Raw genomic sequence first — 16,631 nt, 5'->3', positions numbered from 1 at the left:
AGAGCTTCAATTTAATTTCGGTATGTTTGCCGTTGACGTTGTCAGTTATCGGGTCTTTACTGTGCAGCACTGTTCTACGTTTTATGTTCAGTTCCCAGTCCAGGTTTCAAAAGAGATGTTTGTATCTGAACCTAACTGGATTGCATTTTAATTTCATTTAGCAATTTAAAATCAAATTGAAAAATTATTTTTAAATGTTTAAAATAGTGAAGCATTTATTATTAGATGCAAACACCAGCCTGCATTCACCTGACTGAATCAATTTAATAGTATAAAGAGCTCATTTTATAAAGTGATTAATATTTGTTGAATTACATGAACAAATTATACAGAAGAAAATGCCTGCAATAACTGTGCATAGAATACAAGATCAGATAAGTTATGATACTGACAGGTTAGGGTCACAGCTAGAATATCATGAATGGTTCTGATCATGTTATAAGGATATTATTACACTGGAGAGGCTGCAGATCAGAGTCATGTGGATTTATGAGGAGTGACTGGTTGGGTTGAATTTGTTTTCAATAGAGCAAAAAGCAGGACCACATATATTTATGTAAATCAAGAGGAGACTGAATAGGTTTTGAGTAAGGTACAAGGGAATCTGAAGAACTTTTACTGGATGTGGTTAGAATGTGGTAAACTGCTGTGGTGGAGGTAGGCATGCTCAGGTATCATGTTAGGTCAGGTATCACAATTAATACCATACAGTATGAAATGAAATAAAGCTATGAAATAGATCAACAATAAACTGGAAGATGGTTAAATATTAAATTAGTAACAGTAATCAATAAATTTTGTTCAACAAAATCCAAATCATCAACTTAAAGAAGCTTTAACCTAAACATAAAACAAGATATAAAATATTTGAAATAGCTTATTCAGGCAGTATTTTAAATTAGTACTCTATCTTATCCATCTCTTCATAATCTTTTGTAAAATGTATTTTGTGAGTACCTCAATCTGGTCAAATTATTTTTCAATTGTCCTAGTTAAATTGTTTCCAAGTACAAAATAACATTTCATAATGTAATCATTCAACCTGAGAGTTCAATCCAGTATTCTGTGTGCCATAATTGTAGTTCTGAAGAATTCAAAGCATATACCTTCCAAATATAGAGGCTGTTCCACTTGTTCACCACAGTTCCTACATTGTCTTGCACTCAATACATTGCAGTAGCTGCATTTTTCACAAGGTCTAATGCAGTAAAATGTTGCCATTCCTGGCCTGGAGGGAAAGGTAATACATGGAATTAACTCAAAGCAATCACCAACTTCAGCAAATTGTGTCTCTTAACAATAAACAGTGCTAAATACATTTAAACACAAAAGCATTTTTAAAAAAACCCACATCACAACAAAGAAACAAAAATGGAGGATGCTGGATTCTTGATAAAAGGTACTGACCCAGAATGTTGCCTGAACATGGATGCTGCCTGGTCTTGCTTAATCTGGAAACAAACAACTTTCAGATATCTTCGGACCACAGTTACTCACAGTAATAAATTCATTCAGTTATGTTTTTTTAAAAAAGTATAGAAATACTTGTCTGGTTGCTCAAATCTACAAAATTCTTGCACCATTCCCCTACCAATTAACCAGATTGCAGTGTCTGACTGTATCCTTATAGAACAAAACAATTATACAAAAATCCCAAGTTCACCAGGAGTCAAAAACAGGAACTACCCAAAAAGCAACCATTAATACACTTAGTTAAACAAGAAAATCCGTAGATGTGAAGGTTGAGTGCAATGCACAAAAGTGCAGGAGAAATTTAGCAGGCCATGCAGCACCCATTGGAGGCAAATGAGTAAGATTTTTACTCTATGTTTTGACCAAGGGTTGGTATAATGTAACTCAATTGGTTTCTTCCAGAATTATTTTTAAGAAATAATGTTAAATCAACAAATATGGATGTATTTAAAAAAATTACATTTATATTAATTTGTGATATGTATTCGACGACATTTTTTTGTTATATTAGTAGATTTTGTATGTAGGATTATTATGTTAAACTCAATAAAAATATTTTAAAAATAAAGAAAGGAAGTAAAAAGCAATCAATTTTTCAGGCTCTTCATTGGTATAAATTTAGTACACTGAAACCTTGTTAGAACGCTATTTGTTAATCCGCAGAATCATTTATAGCACAGATTTTGCGGACCTCAAAAGCCACTTTCAGGTGGAATCGCTTGGAGAATGCGGCTCTGGAGCCAGCTGCGGGTGTCTGTGAGGGACATTCAGGTAGCAGCGCTGAAGGCGGTGTTCTGCCACCTGAAAGGTCCTCAGATGGGACAGGTTCCGTGGAGCAAATGCTGGCTCCTGAGTCGGGGCAGCTACCTGACAGCCACTCTCCCGCTGCCTGACAGACTCCGGTGCAGAACTTTGGGCCCCAATTCGGCTGTAACGTGGTATGAAATCTTGGACCCCAACTACCGCGTTCTAACGAAATTTTACTGTATTTAAACTGTATCCTGAATTTATAAGAAGCCTTGTGCCAAGATATATTTGGAATGTAATACTTGCTAATACAAGCAACATACGAGACATATAGGTCTAAGTAAATATCCCTGCAAAAGGTAGCGAACACAGCCCAGTTCATCACAGGCAAAACTCTCCCCACCATTGAGAACATCTACATGGAACATTATCATTGGAGAGCAGCTGCAATCATCAAGGATCCACAACATCCAGTACATACTCTGTTTTCACTACTGCCATCAGGAAAGAGGTACAGGTGTCAAAGACTCGTAGCACCAGGTTCAGGAACAGTTGCTACCCCTCCAAAATCAGAATACTAAACAACAATCTCAATCAGAGACTCATTTAAGGACTCTTACTTTGCGCATTATTTATTATAGAATATTTATTTTCTGTATTGCAGTTTGCTTGCACATCCTTCTTGTTTATATTTCTCTCTTTTATCAACATATATTTTCTTGAGCACATTTTCCGGCACTACAAATCAATAGAAATTCTGCCCGGCCCGCAGGAAAAAGAATCACAGGGTTGTATGTGATGTCATGTAGAAACTCTGACAAGAAATCTGAACCTTTTAATGGGATGAGAAGAAAAGGAGTGAGAGAAAGCATGTGTGGAGCACTAAACCTACCTAGTATGGTCACAAACATTACTCTGGAGAGTGATGCGTTTGACTTCGCTCTGGCTGCCACCCTTAACCAGGTGGGCAAGACCTGTAGCCTTCTTTTCCTACACCCTCCAGGGCTTCAAAATTCGACACTACTTTGTCAAGGACGTCCAAGCCACTGTCGAGACAGTACAACACTGAAGACACTACCCAGCCGGTAAATGATTTATCTTGCTGACTGACCAACGAGCAATGGTTTTCAAGTTCAACAATCAGCAGTGAGGTAAAATCAAAAACATTAAGATATTGAGGTGGAGAATTGAACTTTACACTTACAGTTATATCTTGTACTGATCCAGGAAACTCAATGAGCCTCCAGATGCTCTATCCCCTGGAACGTGTGCCAGCACAAAAATAGACTGATTGCAAGCCCTCCACAATGACCTCTGCCAAACCGAGGTCACCAGGTTCTTCCACTTTATCAAAGGAAATTAGGACTACGACCAGAAACTACTAGGTCTGTGCAGAGTGCAAACCACACTTCTTTCAACCAGACAGAGTGCATCTGATAAAGGCTACCCACCCCTTTGAATGCCTGAACATTGATTTCAAAGAAACCCTCCTCTGACTGCAACATGCACTTCCTCAACATCATTGTGGAGTACTCACATTTCCTGTTCACCATCCCCTGCTCGGACATGACTTCTGCCACAGTCATGAAGGCCCTACACAACCTCTTCACACTGTTTGGGGACCGATACATCCATAGTGACGAGCTGCATCAGTACCTGCTGGCCAGAGTCATTGCAATGAGCAGGACCACCAGTTACAACCCCTGGTGGAATGGGCAAGTGGAAAGGGAGAACACTACCATCTGGAAGGGTATCCTCCTAGCCCTGTGGTCTAGAGGCCTTCCAGTCTCCCACTAGAAAGATGTCCTCCCTGAGGTGTTCCACTCAATCAGATTGCTCCTATGTACTGCCACCAAAGCCACTCTCTGTGAAAGAATGTTTTCCTTCCCAAGGAAGTCTGCTTCAGGGACCACTCTGCCAGCCTGGCTGACGTCCTCAGAGCTAGTCTTATTCTGAAAGCACGTATGGAGCCATAAGTGTGACACACTGGTCAAAAGGGTCGATCTCCTCTACGTCAACCCCCAATATGCCTATGTGGCATACCCTGATGGACGCTTGGAGACAATCCCTGTTAGGGACTTGGTGCCCTCAGGGGTACCTTAAACCATTACCAATCACCTGCAGTCCCTTCACCTATCATTACCCATGATGTACTAGCCCCAGCAGATGGCATGTCAGTCTCGTCACCACGTATCCACCAAGCTGACAACTACATACAGGTCTTCTGGACTGTCCAGGACTCAATAGCTACCCCACAGCTGCAGCCAGTACAATGACGGTTTCAGCAGCAGACCACCTGAAAGACTTAATTTAATGTAATACCTAATGCACTTCACCCCCCACCCCCCAGACTCTAAAACAAGGGGTGAATGTGGTAAACCCCCACTGTATGAATGTTTAGCTGTCTGGACTCGTCCCTAGGCTGACTGTACCTGTGGCAGTGCCTTTGGTTCATTGATCATTCAGGAATCTGATTGCAGTTGGGAAGATGCTGTCCCTGTGCGGCTGAGTGCTCGACTTTAGGCTCTTGTAACTCCTTCCTAAAGGTAGCAGAGTGAAGAGGGTATAGCCTGGGTGATGGGAGCCTTTGAAAACAGAAGCTGCTTTTTTAAGACACCAGCTCATGTAGATGTCCACGATGGAGTGAAGGCTGGTGCCTGTGATGTCGCAAGCCGAATTAACAGGCCTCTGGAGTTTTTTCTAGTCCTGAGATTTGGTGCCTCTATACCAGGCAGTGATGCAAACAGCCAGAATGCACTTCACGGTACATCTGTAGAGGTTCAAGAATCTTTGGTGACATACCGAATCTCCTAAAGCACTTCACAGAGTATTGCCGTTGGTTTGCCTTCATCATGATTGCATCAACATGGAGGCTCCAGGACAGATCCTCAAGATGTTAACACCCAGGAATTTTAAGTTCTTATCCCTTTCCACTACTGAGCCCTCGATGAGGACTGGGTCATGTTCCCCTGACTCTCTCCTGAAGTCCACAATCAACTCTTTGGTATTGATAACATTGAGCGCAAGGTTGTTGACGTGAGATTGATATAAGCCCAGAGGACCCCAAAACCCAGCAGCAATAGAAATTCACCAAGACAAATGGTTACTTAAACAAAAGTTGCTTTTAATTATCTTTAACATGAAAACAGGATCAAACTTATTACTATTAACTTAACCTCCTTCTAATTCTAAGTGCGCATGTATGTAATGTGTATGCAAGTTTAGAAAAATTCTTTGATTCACAGACCAATCTCCCTTCTCACTCCTCCATGTGTATTGGTTGCAGGCAATTCTTATACTGTGCACAGAATTCAACATTTATGAATTTCACCAGGCTTTAGTGCTTAAAAAGTAAATGGTTACCACTCAGGAAGGTTCTCATCAGTTTTCAGAGAGAGATTTCTTACTTGTTGGACATCCACAACTGATTCCTTTAGATCAGCCACTTCAGTGTCTTGCCAAAGAAACTTGTCCATCAGGGTTTTCCAGGTGATAACCTCTTTCTTTCAGGTCACCACAGAGTTCCTTTTTGTTTCTCTTATTTCAAGTGAAACTTTATGCAGCCAGCTATCTCCTCTTGTATGGACCACAAGGGCTTTGACCAGGCTGAATTAAGAACTCACAACCCCTCTTCAAAATGAGGTTTTTCCACAAGCTTGCCAGCTTGTCAAGTTCCAGTCCCAGCTGCTACTGCTGAACTGTAGAAACTGTTTTCTCTCAGCAAAAAGTACCCGACACTCTTAGAACTGCAAATTGCACTCAGACAGACTGCAGCTCCGGACCTAATCTTCCAACTTCATCCATCTGCTGCTTTCCAAAACAATAATCCATTACTCCACAGCATGTCCAATTAACACCTACTTGGGAAGTCCTTATAGGCATCCTTCAAAGTTTATGCAAAGGTACACAGAACCTGGACTGTCTGGCTTGAGCAGAGCTCTGGCATTTTAAATGAGATCTGTTTTGAAGTGTTTATATGTGACCTACAGTAAAAAAAACCTGCCATAATTTATCTCCTTTAAAATATACAATATAAAATATAACAATCTGTCACAACTCCACTCAAAGAACGGATCTGTCTCCCTCCTGTATGCTTCCTCATTGCTGTTGGTAATTCTGCCAACAACTGTGGTGTCATCAGCAAACTTGTAGAGAGCATTGGAATTGTGCCTGGCTACTCAGTTGTGGGTGTATAATGAGTAGAGCAGTGGGCTAAGCACACATCCTGGGGTGCGCCTGTGTTGATAATCAACGAGGAGACGTTGCTTCCAATTCATACTGATTATGGCCTTCCGATGAGAAAGTCAAGGATCCAGTTGCAGGATGGGTTAGAGAGGCTCAGAGTTTGTAGCTTCTTGACCAGCACTAAGGGAATATTGGTATTGAAGGCAGAGTTTAGTTGATGAAGAGTAGTGTATACATGTGTTGCTGTTTCCGAGGTGTTCCAGAGCTGAGTGGAGAACCAGCCATATTGCATCTACTATGGAGCAATTGTGACAATAGGCGAATTGCTGTGGGCCAAGATTTTTGCTTCGGTATGTGTTAATTCTGGCCATGACCAGCCTCCTAAAGCACTTCATCACAGTAGACAAGACACTCTTCACAATTTTTCTCTACATTTTTTTTTGCATCTGATACATTCCATAATTTCCTGAACTCATTTCCATAACATTCTTCCTTTTTCTCAACATCCTTCTATTGTCATGTTTTTTTTAATTCAATACCTGGAATTGTGCACAGGAGTCACAAGGAGTCATGAATGCGCAGAGCACAAAAAAGGAGCAAATTTTAAAAAAGATTCCAGACACCCACAGCTCCAGTGATCAAGAAGAAGACCTGGAAAGAACAAGAATGACCTACAATCAAGAAAAAAGTAGAAAAAGGTGCAGAAGCTTCTTTATCTTCTGGTGATTAAAGCAAATGTCAGACTTTTTTCGACAATTTATGGAAGTGTTAACTAATGAAGGAAGAATGGTGATAAGATAGAAAGATTAATGCAACAAGTGGACACTATATTTGAAATAGTGGACAGAAAAATTAAAGGGAATGAGTTCGAGATTCAAAATATTAAAGATCAAATGAAGAAAACACAAGCAGAGGCAGCTGCTAAGCATGACCAATTAATGCAAAAAATTGATGTTTTGGAAAATTTCAGTAGACGGAATAACATCAAGATTGTTGGACTTGAGGAGTCATGTGATGGAGTAGTGGCCGGTCGGGGAACTCCAGCCCTCTCCAGAAAAGTAAAAAAAAAAGACAGTGAAAAAACGAAGGCACAAACACAAAAACCAAAATAAAGTAATAAAGGTGTGGAGAAAATGGCAGTGAAAAAAGAAAAGTCAAAAGCAACGGGAAGAAGAGAAGAAGAAAGGACGTCGGAAGAAGAAGGTGAAGGCCTTACCTGTCCGAGGAGGCCCGCCACGGAGAGAGAAGCCCGCTCCCTAAGGTCAGCTGGAGCCCCAAACTCGGGACTACAAAAATGACTCACGGAGCCAAACAAAAGTGTGCAACCGCGCAAGACAAAAATAACACTGACGGGAGGGGGGACCAGCTGAGGAGTCGATCTCCACAGCTGAAATTGACAGCCACAACAAAGCAGCAAGAGGAAAACACAGAAAATAACGAGAGCAAGAAAGAAGAGAGTAAAAAGAAATCAAAGAAACAACAGATGACCAACCCAGAGGAAGAAGACCAGCAGCAAGACACTTCTAGTAAAAATAAGAAGACCAAAAATACCCAACAAAATAAAACAAACAAACCAACAAGAAAACCAGAAGAGACAGAGGCAAAGCACACAGATCCTGGAGTGGACTCAGAAGAAGAAGAGGAAGAACACAGAGAAATGGAAGATGAAGGGAAGGGCAAGACAATGGATATATATTTCTTTAAAGAATATATGGAATCAGTAAAAGAATGGCAGTCACAAGAATTCAGTGAAATAAAAAGAAGAGTAAAAAGTACAGAAAAAAAAATGAATAGATTAGAGATGATCATGTCAGATATAGGAAAAAGAGTGGTCAAGGTGGAAGAACGAGAAACAGCCGTAGAAATGAAAGTAGAGAACTTAAAAAAGAAATTAGAAGAATCTGATAAAAAAGTTAAAGAGACACAGGAGGTGTTAGCTCAGAAGATAGATATAATGGAAAATTATAATAGAAGAAACAATATAAAGATAGTGGGCCTTAAGGAAGATGAAGAAGGCAAGAATATGAGAGAATTTATAAAAGAATGGATCCCCAGGGTCCTAGGAAGACCAGAACTACAGGAAGAAATGGAAATAGAAAGGGCACACAGAACATTAGCCCCTAAACCACAGCCACAACAAAAACCAAGATCCATTCTAGTAAAATTTTTAAGATATACAACAAGAGAAAATATATTAGAGAAAGCAATGAGGAAAATAAGAGAAGACAAAAAAAACACTGGAATACAAAGGTCAAAAATTTTTTTTCTATCCAGATATAAGTTTTGAACTTCTGAAGAAGAGGAATGAGTTTAAAGCAGCAAAAACGATCCTATGGAAAAAAGGATATAAATTTATGCTAAAGTATCCAGCGGTACTTAAAATAGTTATTCCAGGGCAGCAAAACAGACTATTCTTGGATCCGGAGGAAGCAAGAAAATTTGCAGAACAACTACAAAACAGACAGAGAGAGGAAGATATGTAACGAGAACAAAAATGACCACAAACTATATGTATGTATATATATACATAAAAAATAGAATATAGGTAAGAACTAAGAAGGGAAAGAAAGGGAAGAAAGGAAGTATGGAGAAATTAAGAGAGTGACCTTTGTTATATATGAAAATTAAAATCTTTTCGGGGGGGCTGGGTGGGGAAGAGTTACGGTCACTGCGAAATCAGTTGACGCTTGAGAGTGAATTCGCAAATCCAAATGGAGAGGGGAGATGTGGTTGCCCGACAAGGGATAAAGGGCAACTCAGGAAGGGGAGGGGATAGTGGGGTTAAAGGAATTTTAGATAGGAGAATAAGGGAAATGTTTGATGTTTTAGAAATGTTGTCTTATAAAGTGTTCAAAAAAAGAAAGCAGAAATGGATAAGAAGGAAAGGTGATGATGAGGAAACGGAAAGGAAAGATAAACAAAGTATTAAATGGCTATGTTGAACTATATGACTTTAAATATTAATGGAATACATAACCAAATCAAAAGGAAGAAACTGTTAAATTTACTGAAAAAAGAAAAAAATTGAGATAGCAATCGTACAAGAAACACACTTAACTGAAGTGGAGCACAAGAAATTAAAGAGAGATTGGATAGGACATGTAACAGCAGCATCATATAATTCAAAAGCTAGAGGAGTAGCTATATTAATCAGTAAAAATGTACCAATCAAAATAGAAGAGGAAATAATAGATCCAGCAGGGAGATATGTAATGATAAAATGTCAGATATATTTGGAGTTTTGGAATTTACTCAATGTATATTCACCTAACGAAGAAGATCAAAAATTTATGCAAGATACTTTTTTGAAGATAGCAGACACGCAAGGGAACATACTAATAGGAGGGGATTTCAACCTTAATTTGGATTCAAACATGGATAAAACTTGGGAAAAAAATTAACAGAAAGAACAAAGTAACCAAATTTATAATTAAATCGATGCAAGAAATGCAACTTTTGGATATATGGAGGAAACAACACCCAAAGGAAAAGGAATATTCATATTAATCAGGTAGACATAAAACATACTCAAGAATAGACCTATTCCTGTTATCAGCTCGCATGCAAGACAGAGTTAGGAAAACAGAATATAAAGCTAGACTATTATCGACCACTCACCCCTGATATTGACAATAGAGTTAGAGGACATCTCACCAAGAATGTATAGATGGAGATTAAACTCTATGCTACTTAAAAGGCAGGATTTTAGAGAATTCATTGAACAACAAATTAAAATGTACTTTGAAATAAATACGGAATCAGTGAAAGATAAGTTTATACTATGGGACGCAATGAAAGCATTCATCAGAGGGAAAATAATAAGTTATGTAACCAAGATGAAGAAGGACTATAATCAGGAAACAGAGCAGTTGGAAAGGGAAATAGCAAATATGGAAAAAGAATTAGCAATGAAGGAAGACACAACTAAAAGAAGAGAATTGGCAGATAAAAAAATAAAATATGAAACACTACAAACATACAAGGTGGAGAAGAACATAATGAAGACAAAACAGAAATATTACGAACTAAGAGAAAAAACGCACAAAATTCTAGCGTGGCAGCTTAAGACAGAACAAACTAAGAGAATGGTATTGGTATCAAGGAAAAAAAGACAAGCAAATCACATATAATCCAACGGAGATTAATGAAAACTTCAGAGAATTCTACGAACAATTATATCAAACTGAAAACGAAGGGAAAGAAGACAAAATAGATGAATTTTTAACTAAAATTGAACTACCGAAACTATAAACAGAGGAACAAAATAAATTAACAGAACCATTTGAAATAGTAGAAATACAAGAGATAATAAAAAATTACCGAATAATAAAACACCAGGAGAGGATGGATTCCCAATAGAATTCTATAAAACATTTAAAGATTTATTAATTCCTCCCCTCCTGGAAGTAATCAACCAGATTGATAAAACACAAAGCTTACCAGTTTCATGCAAAACAGCAATAATTACAGTAATACCAAAGACAGGGAAAGATCCACTCGCACCAGCGTCATATAGACCAATATTTTTACTTAACACAGATTATAAGATAATAGCTAAACTATTAGCAAACAGATTAGCCGACTATGTACCAAAAATAGTAAATATAGACCAAACTGGATTTATTAAAAAAAGACGAACAACAGACAATATTTGTAAATTTATTAACTTAATTCATGCAGTAGAAGGGAATAAAGCTCCAACAGTAGCGGTTGCTTTAGACGCAGAGAAGGCCTTTGATAGAGTAGAATGGAATTATTTATTCAAAGTACTAGAACAATTCAGCTTACCAGAGAAATATATTAATTGGATTAAAGCATTATATAAGGGGCCATTGGCGAAAGCGACAGTAAATGGATATATATCAAAACAATTTAACTTAAGCAGATCATCAAGGCAGGGATGCCCACTATCGCCCTTATTGTTCGCGTTAGCCATAGAACCACTGGCAGAACTGATAAGAACAGAAAATAAAATAAAAGGGATAAAAATAAAAGACAACGAATATAAAATCAGTTTATTTGCAGATGACGTTATAGTATACTTAACAGAGCCAGAAATATCAATAAAAGAATTACATGGGGGGGGCGTCGCAAGATGGCGTAGGGAACAGACGTGCCTTCCAGACCTCTCCTGACTCTGATTTATTGTTTTGTCTTTAAGTGCCCGTTAAAGTTCTTTTAAAAGTTTATAAATAATAAGAGGTGTTGGATTAGTGCCTAATGGTTTATATGCAAAAAAAAAGGTAAAAGAAAATATCAACAGACTGTTAAAAAACTACATTTTCCGAAATTGTATGAGCCTACTTGTTTACAAGAAGCCAGGTCTCAACGTAGAATGGATCCAGAGGAGGACGTGCAGAGTTCGGCATTGAAGCTTCATTTTAAGCCGGTGAGGCTCTCTGAAGGTCACACTCAACGGCTTTCAGAACAAGGGGCTGGACAGGTGCCAGTGTTTCACACGGTGGCCACTGCAGGTGTTGTTGCTGAGGTTTTGACAGTTGAATCAGCTGGGGCGCCACCAGCTGGAGAGTTAAAGAGTTGTCATTCGACTGCTATAGTGGTGGCGCTGCAAAATGCATCTTCAATTACAACGGTTTTTCCAGACATCGATTCAGTGAAGATGATTAAAGAGATTTGGCTTAAAGATAACCCTGATCTTCAGTCTCCTGGCATTGCTGGGGGGACTTTGAGAAGGATTTTTATATGAAGTCAAACTGCTAGAAAAGATACTAAATTAAGGGAAGGGACAGAAGATCCCGTGGTCTCTAAGGAACAGCAAGACCTCATTATGTCTGAATCTACTTCTGTTGAAATGTCTGTTAAGGATCTTGAAGATAAGATATATTCTGTATCGAGTCACTTAGCTAATTTTGTGAACCTGTTTATTTCCAAGATTAATGCGATGGCGGAAGTCATTAATGGAGCTTTTAAGCTTGAAACCATTGAAAGATTTGAAATGTGTGATCAAGGTTTAGTCGATGCATAGGATCAACTGCAAGATGAAAATAGAATAATTGAAACATTGCAGATCCAAAATAAAAATTTAGCAAAAAAGGTTGATTATTTGGAGAATCAATCTAGATGGAACAACGTGAAAATTGTTGGTTTGCCAGAAGGCATAGAAGGACCAGATCCAAGAAAATGTTTTACTGAATGGATTCCACGAGTGTTAGGACAGGATAAATTCCCTGAAGGTTTAATACTGGAATGTGCTTATAGAGTTTTAAGAAGAAAATCTTTTTCAGGACAGAATCCAAGATCTGTTTTGATCCGTTGTTTAAACTATTGTGACAGAGAGACAATTTTACGTACGGCTATTAGAAATGCCCAGCAAAATAGATTTCCTTTGATGGTTCAGAATAATCCTGTTTTCTTCTATCAAGATTTGAGTCAAGAAATGATGTTTCAACGACGCAAATTTAATTCTGTGAAAGAACGGTTGTGGAAAAAAAGACATAAGGCAACATTCAGGTATTCTGCAGTACTGAAGATTTTTTAGGATGGAAATTAGCCAAAGTTCTTTGACAATCCTAAAGAGGTTATGAACTTTGCTCAGTCTCTACCAATCATGCAGTTTCAGGAACGATGTAGTCCTTCAAGGTCTCCAAAGAGAGTAGAGATGTAAGGTGGGATCCAGTTTTTTAAAAGAAATGGAAGCAATGGTGACCGAAGTGGTAACGTTGATTTAAAAAAATAAATCTTTTATCTTTTTTTTGAGAAGAGTTTAAATAGTTTAAATAATGATGATAGTTTAATGAAATGGGAGTTGGGAGAGGGAACTGGGTGGGCACTAGTTTCCAGAAGTCATCAGCTACCTGTGAGTTATCTCACACCCAATATTTTGGGGGAGTTACCGCTTTGGGCGGTTTAAACAGGAGGAGGTAGTTGTGACCTCCGACCTGTTTTATTTTCTTTTTAATTTTTGGGTTAAGAAGTGAAGGTTTTTTTATTATTATTATTTTTTAAATAAATAATTTTTAAAAAAAAACTTTTTGTTTTCTGATTGTAATTGAGAGGGAATTAGGAGGTTTTTTTTCTCTCCTTTTTTTCTCTTTTTTTTGGGGGGGTTTCTCTTTTTTCTTTCTTTTTTAAGAGGATGATGTCACAGAAGAAAATAAGTCAAAAATTGAGGATGTTGAATTAGATGAAGAGGAAGATGAGGGGAAAGGTGATAAGAAGAAAAAGAAGAAAATTAAGTACAAATACATTGAGGGAGAAGAGTTTAATAAAATTAAGTTAATTTCGATAGAGTATTTTGAAGATGTTATAAATGAAGAATATGGAAAATTTTATAAGAGTTTGAACTTTTTTCTTTTTTTTTATATAAGGGGAGGGGAAGGGAATAAAAAGTTTATCTGATTGTTTTTCTAAGGGATGTTTTTGTTCTCTTGATAAATTATAAAGGAAACTTGGTATTAATGGAAATTCTGTATTTATGTATTATTAATTATGATTTTTTTGAATAACAGATATGTGGTTGATATATGATTTTAATATTTGAATTTAGTTTTAAAATGGATTTCATTTGTTAAATACATGTATTATGTTTGATTTAAATATATGTTTAAGTGTATTATTTTAGTATTGATTTTTTTTTGTTGTTTGTAATTTTTTTTGTTGTTAAGTTTTATCCTTTTTTGTAAGTGGGGTTTTCTTAATTTTATTTACAATATTGTTAATTAATTCTTCACTCTTTATTTTGGGGGGGAGGGTTGGACTAATTTTAAATTAGATGATTAATGTTGTGTTATAATTATTGGGGGGGGGGTTAATTTGTGTAGTTTAATGATGTAGTATTCTAATTTTTATTATCTTATTTTTTATTATTTCTTTAAATGTAATTTTTATTTTATTCATGTCATAAAATTTTAAATAAAGTTTTAAAAAAATAAATAAAAGAATTACATAAAAAATTGAAGGAATATAGAGAAGTGTCGGGGTACAAGATTAACGCAAATAAAAGTGAAGCAATGCCAATGAATAATGCGGATTTCTCAAAATTTAAGAAAGAATCACCATTCAGATGGCAAACGCAAGCAATGCGATACCTAGGTATACAAATAAATAAAAACCTCAGCCATCTATATAAACTCAATTATTATCCACTAATGAAAAAAATTACAAGACGACTTAGAGCATTGGAAAGACTTACCACTAACACTAATAGGAAGGATAAACTGTATTAAAATGAACATTTTCCCAAGGTTACAATACCTATTTCAGGCATTGCCAATACACTTGACAGAGAAATTCTTCAAGGAGTTAAAGAAAATAATAAGGAATTTTTTATGGAAAGGGGGGAAACCGAGGATAGCACTAGATAAATTAACAGACTGGTATAAACAAGGAGGCTTACAACTGCCAAACTTTAAAAATTATTATAGAGCCGCACAATTAAGATACCTATCAGATTTTTATCAAACAAGGGAAAAGCCAGATTGGACTAGATTAGAACTAGATAAAATAGGGGAGAAGATACTTGAACATATATTATATAAATGGGATGAAAAATTGGTACAACATAGGAATTCTCCAGTATTACATCATCTGCTCAATATTTGGAAGAAGATTCATGTAGAAAGGAATAAAACAAATTACCAACTACCAAAACTAATACTGACGCAAAATCAGCTAATCCCTTTTACAATAGATAACCTTTCCTTTAGAGAATGGGAGAAAAAAGGGATCAAAAGAATTGAAAATTGCTTTTCGGGAAATAAATTATTATCCTTTGAAGAAATGAAGGATAAATATAATATAACTCACGATACAGTGTTGGCATACTACCAACTGAAATCCTACCTGAAGGACAAATTGGGAAGCAGTCTGAGGTTACCAGAGGGAAGTAATTTTGAATATGTGATTACAGACACAATGATAATCAAAAAATTTGTAACAAACATGTATATTAAACTACAAAAAAAGGAGAATGAGGAAACAAATGGTAAAACTAAACAAAAATGGGAACAAGATCTAAACATAAAGATAAAGAAGGAAACATGGGAGAAGTTATGCTCAGGAACTATGAGAAATACAATAAATACGAGGTTACGTATGATACAATATAACTGGATATACAGGCTACATATTACACCTCAAAAGTTAAATAAATGGGACCCAACAGTATCTGACAGATGTTTTCGCTGTAAAAAGGAAATGGGAACAACAATTCATGCAATTTGGACATGTGAGAAAGTGAAAAAATTTTGGGAAAATCTAAACCAGATGTTAAATAAAATCACAAAAAGCAATATACCAAAAAACCCAGAGATCCTCCTCCTAAGTAACATAAAAAAAAAAGAATTTGGACTTGATTTGGATGGAGCACAAAAAAGATTTGTTATGATAGCCCCAGCTGTAGCAAAAAAATATATTACGTCAACCTGGAAATTAGAAGATAACTTGAGAATACAACAATGGTATATAGAAATGAATAAATGTATTCCATTAGAAAAAATAACCTATAACTTAAGAAATAACGTCACAATATTTGAAGAAATATGGGAGCCATACATGAAACATAATAGAGAAAACCTACCGGGGACTTCTATCACCTAAAATGACAGGAGAAGAGAATGAAAAGAACTGACTCAGTGGAATTTCTTGTTTATTTTTATTGAGTGACAACATTGTTTGATGGGTTTAATGTATCTTATTTTCTGAACTTTAAGTAAATGGGAGGGGAGGTAGGGAGGGAGGGAGGGGGAGGGGGGAGAAAATGACACTGTATATATTCAAGAAGGAAAATGTATGTATCTTGATCAATATGGTTCATAGTGTGAAAAATAAAAAAATTAAAAAAAAAGATTGTTGGACTTAAGTAGGGGACGAGGGTCAAGGCTTGAAAAGACTTTTGCAATGATGGATACCAGAATCTTTGGGTCAGGCTGAATTTCAAGGAGACTTTGAGTTAGAATGAACCCATAGGGGATTGAAACCTAAACTTCAGTCTGACCAAAGTCCCATCGAATACTTGTCAGATTCCTTCGATATGAAGTAAGAGAGAAGACATTGGAGCTGGCAGCGAAACAAGCCAAAGAAAGACAATCACCTTTGATTTATAATGGAAATAAGATTTTCTTTTATCCAGATATCAGTTTAGATTTGTTGAAAAAAATTAGTTGAATCCAGTTAAAAAGGTATTATGGAAAAAAGGGTATGAGATACCCTGCCATTTTGAAAGTATTCATCCCGGGAGGGAGGTATAGATTTTTTTAACTGAAACT

General features: G+C 36.8%; 1 protein-coding gene across 6 annotated transcripts in view; it reads right to left on the bottom strand.

The window, feature by feature from the left end:
* rbm44 (RNA binding motif protein 44) overlaps positions 1 to 16,631 on the bottom strand; it is a 145,475-nt gene that overhangs the window by 109,472 nt on the left and 19,372 nt on the right. For 3 of the 6 annotated variants that reach the window (XM_069933981.1, XM_069933983.1, XM_069933984.1), the window contains exons 2-3: positions 1,408 to 1,451; positions 1,107 to 1,228 (exon numbers count right to left, since the gene is read on the bottom strand). In XM_069933981.1, coding sequence (XP_069790082.1) covers positions 1,107 to 1,228; positions 1,408 to 1,451 — 166 coding nt within the window. The remainder of the gene's footprint in view (positions 1 to 1,106; positions 1,229 to 1,407; positions 1,452 to 16,631) is intronic. The other 3 variants (XM_069933985.1, XM_069933986.1, XM_069933987.1) reach the window with 1 other exon arrangement.

The sequence above is a fragment of the Narcine bancroftii genome, chromosome 4, assembly GCF_036971445.1.
Source record: "Narcine bancroftii isolate sNarBan1 chromosome 4, sNarBan1.hap1, whole genome shotgun sequence".
NCBI classification, from domain to species: Eukaryota; Metazoa; Chordata; class Chondrichthyes; order Torpediniformes; family Narcinidae; genus Narcine; species Narcine bancroftii.
This window is presented reverse-complemented; position numbering and strand designations above follow the sequence as displayed.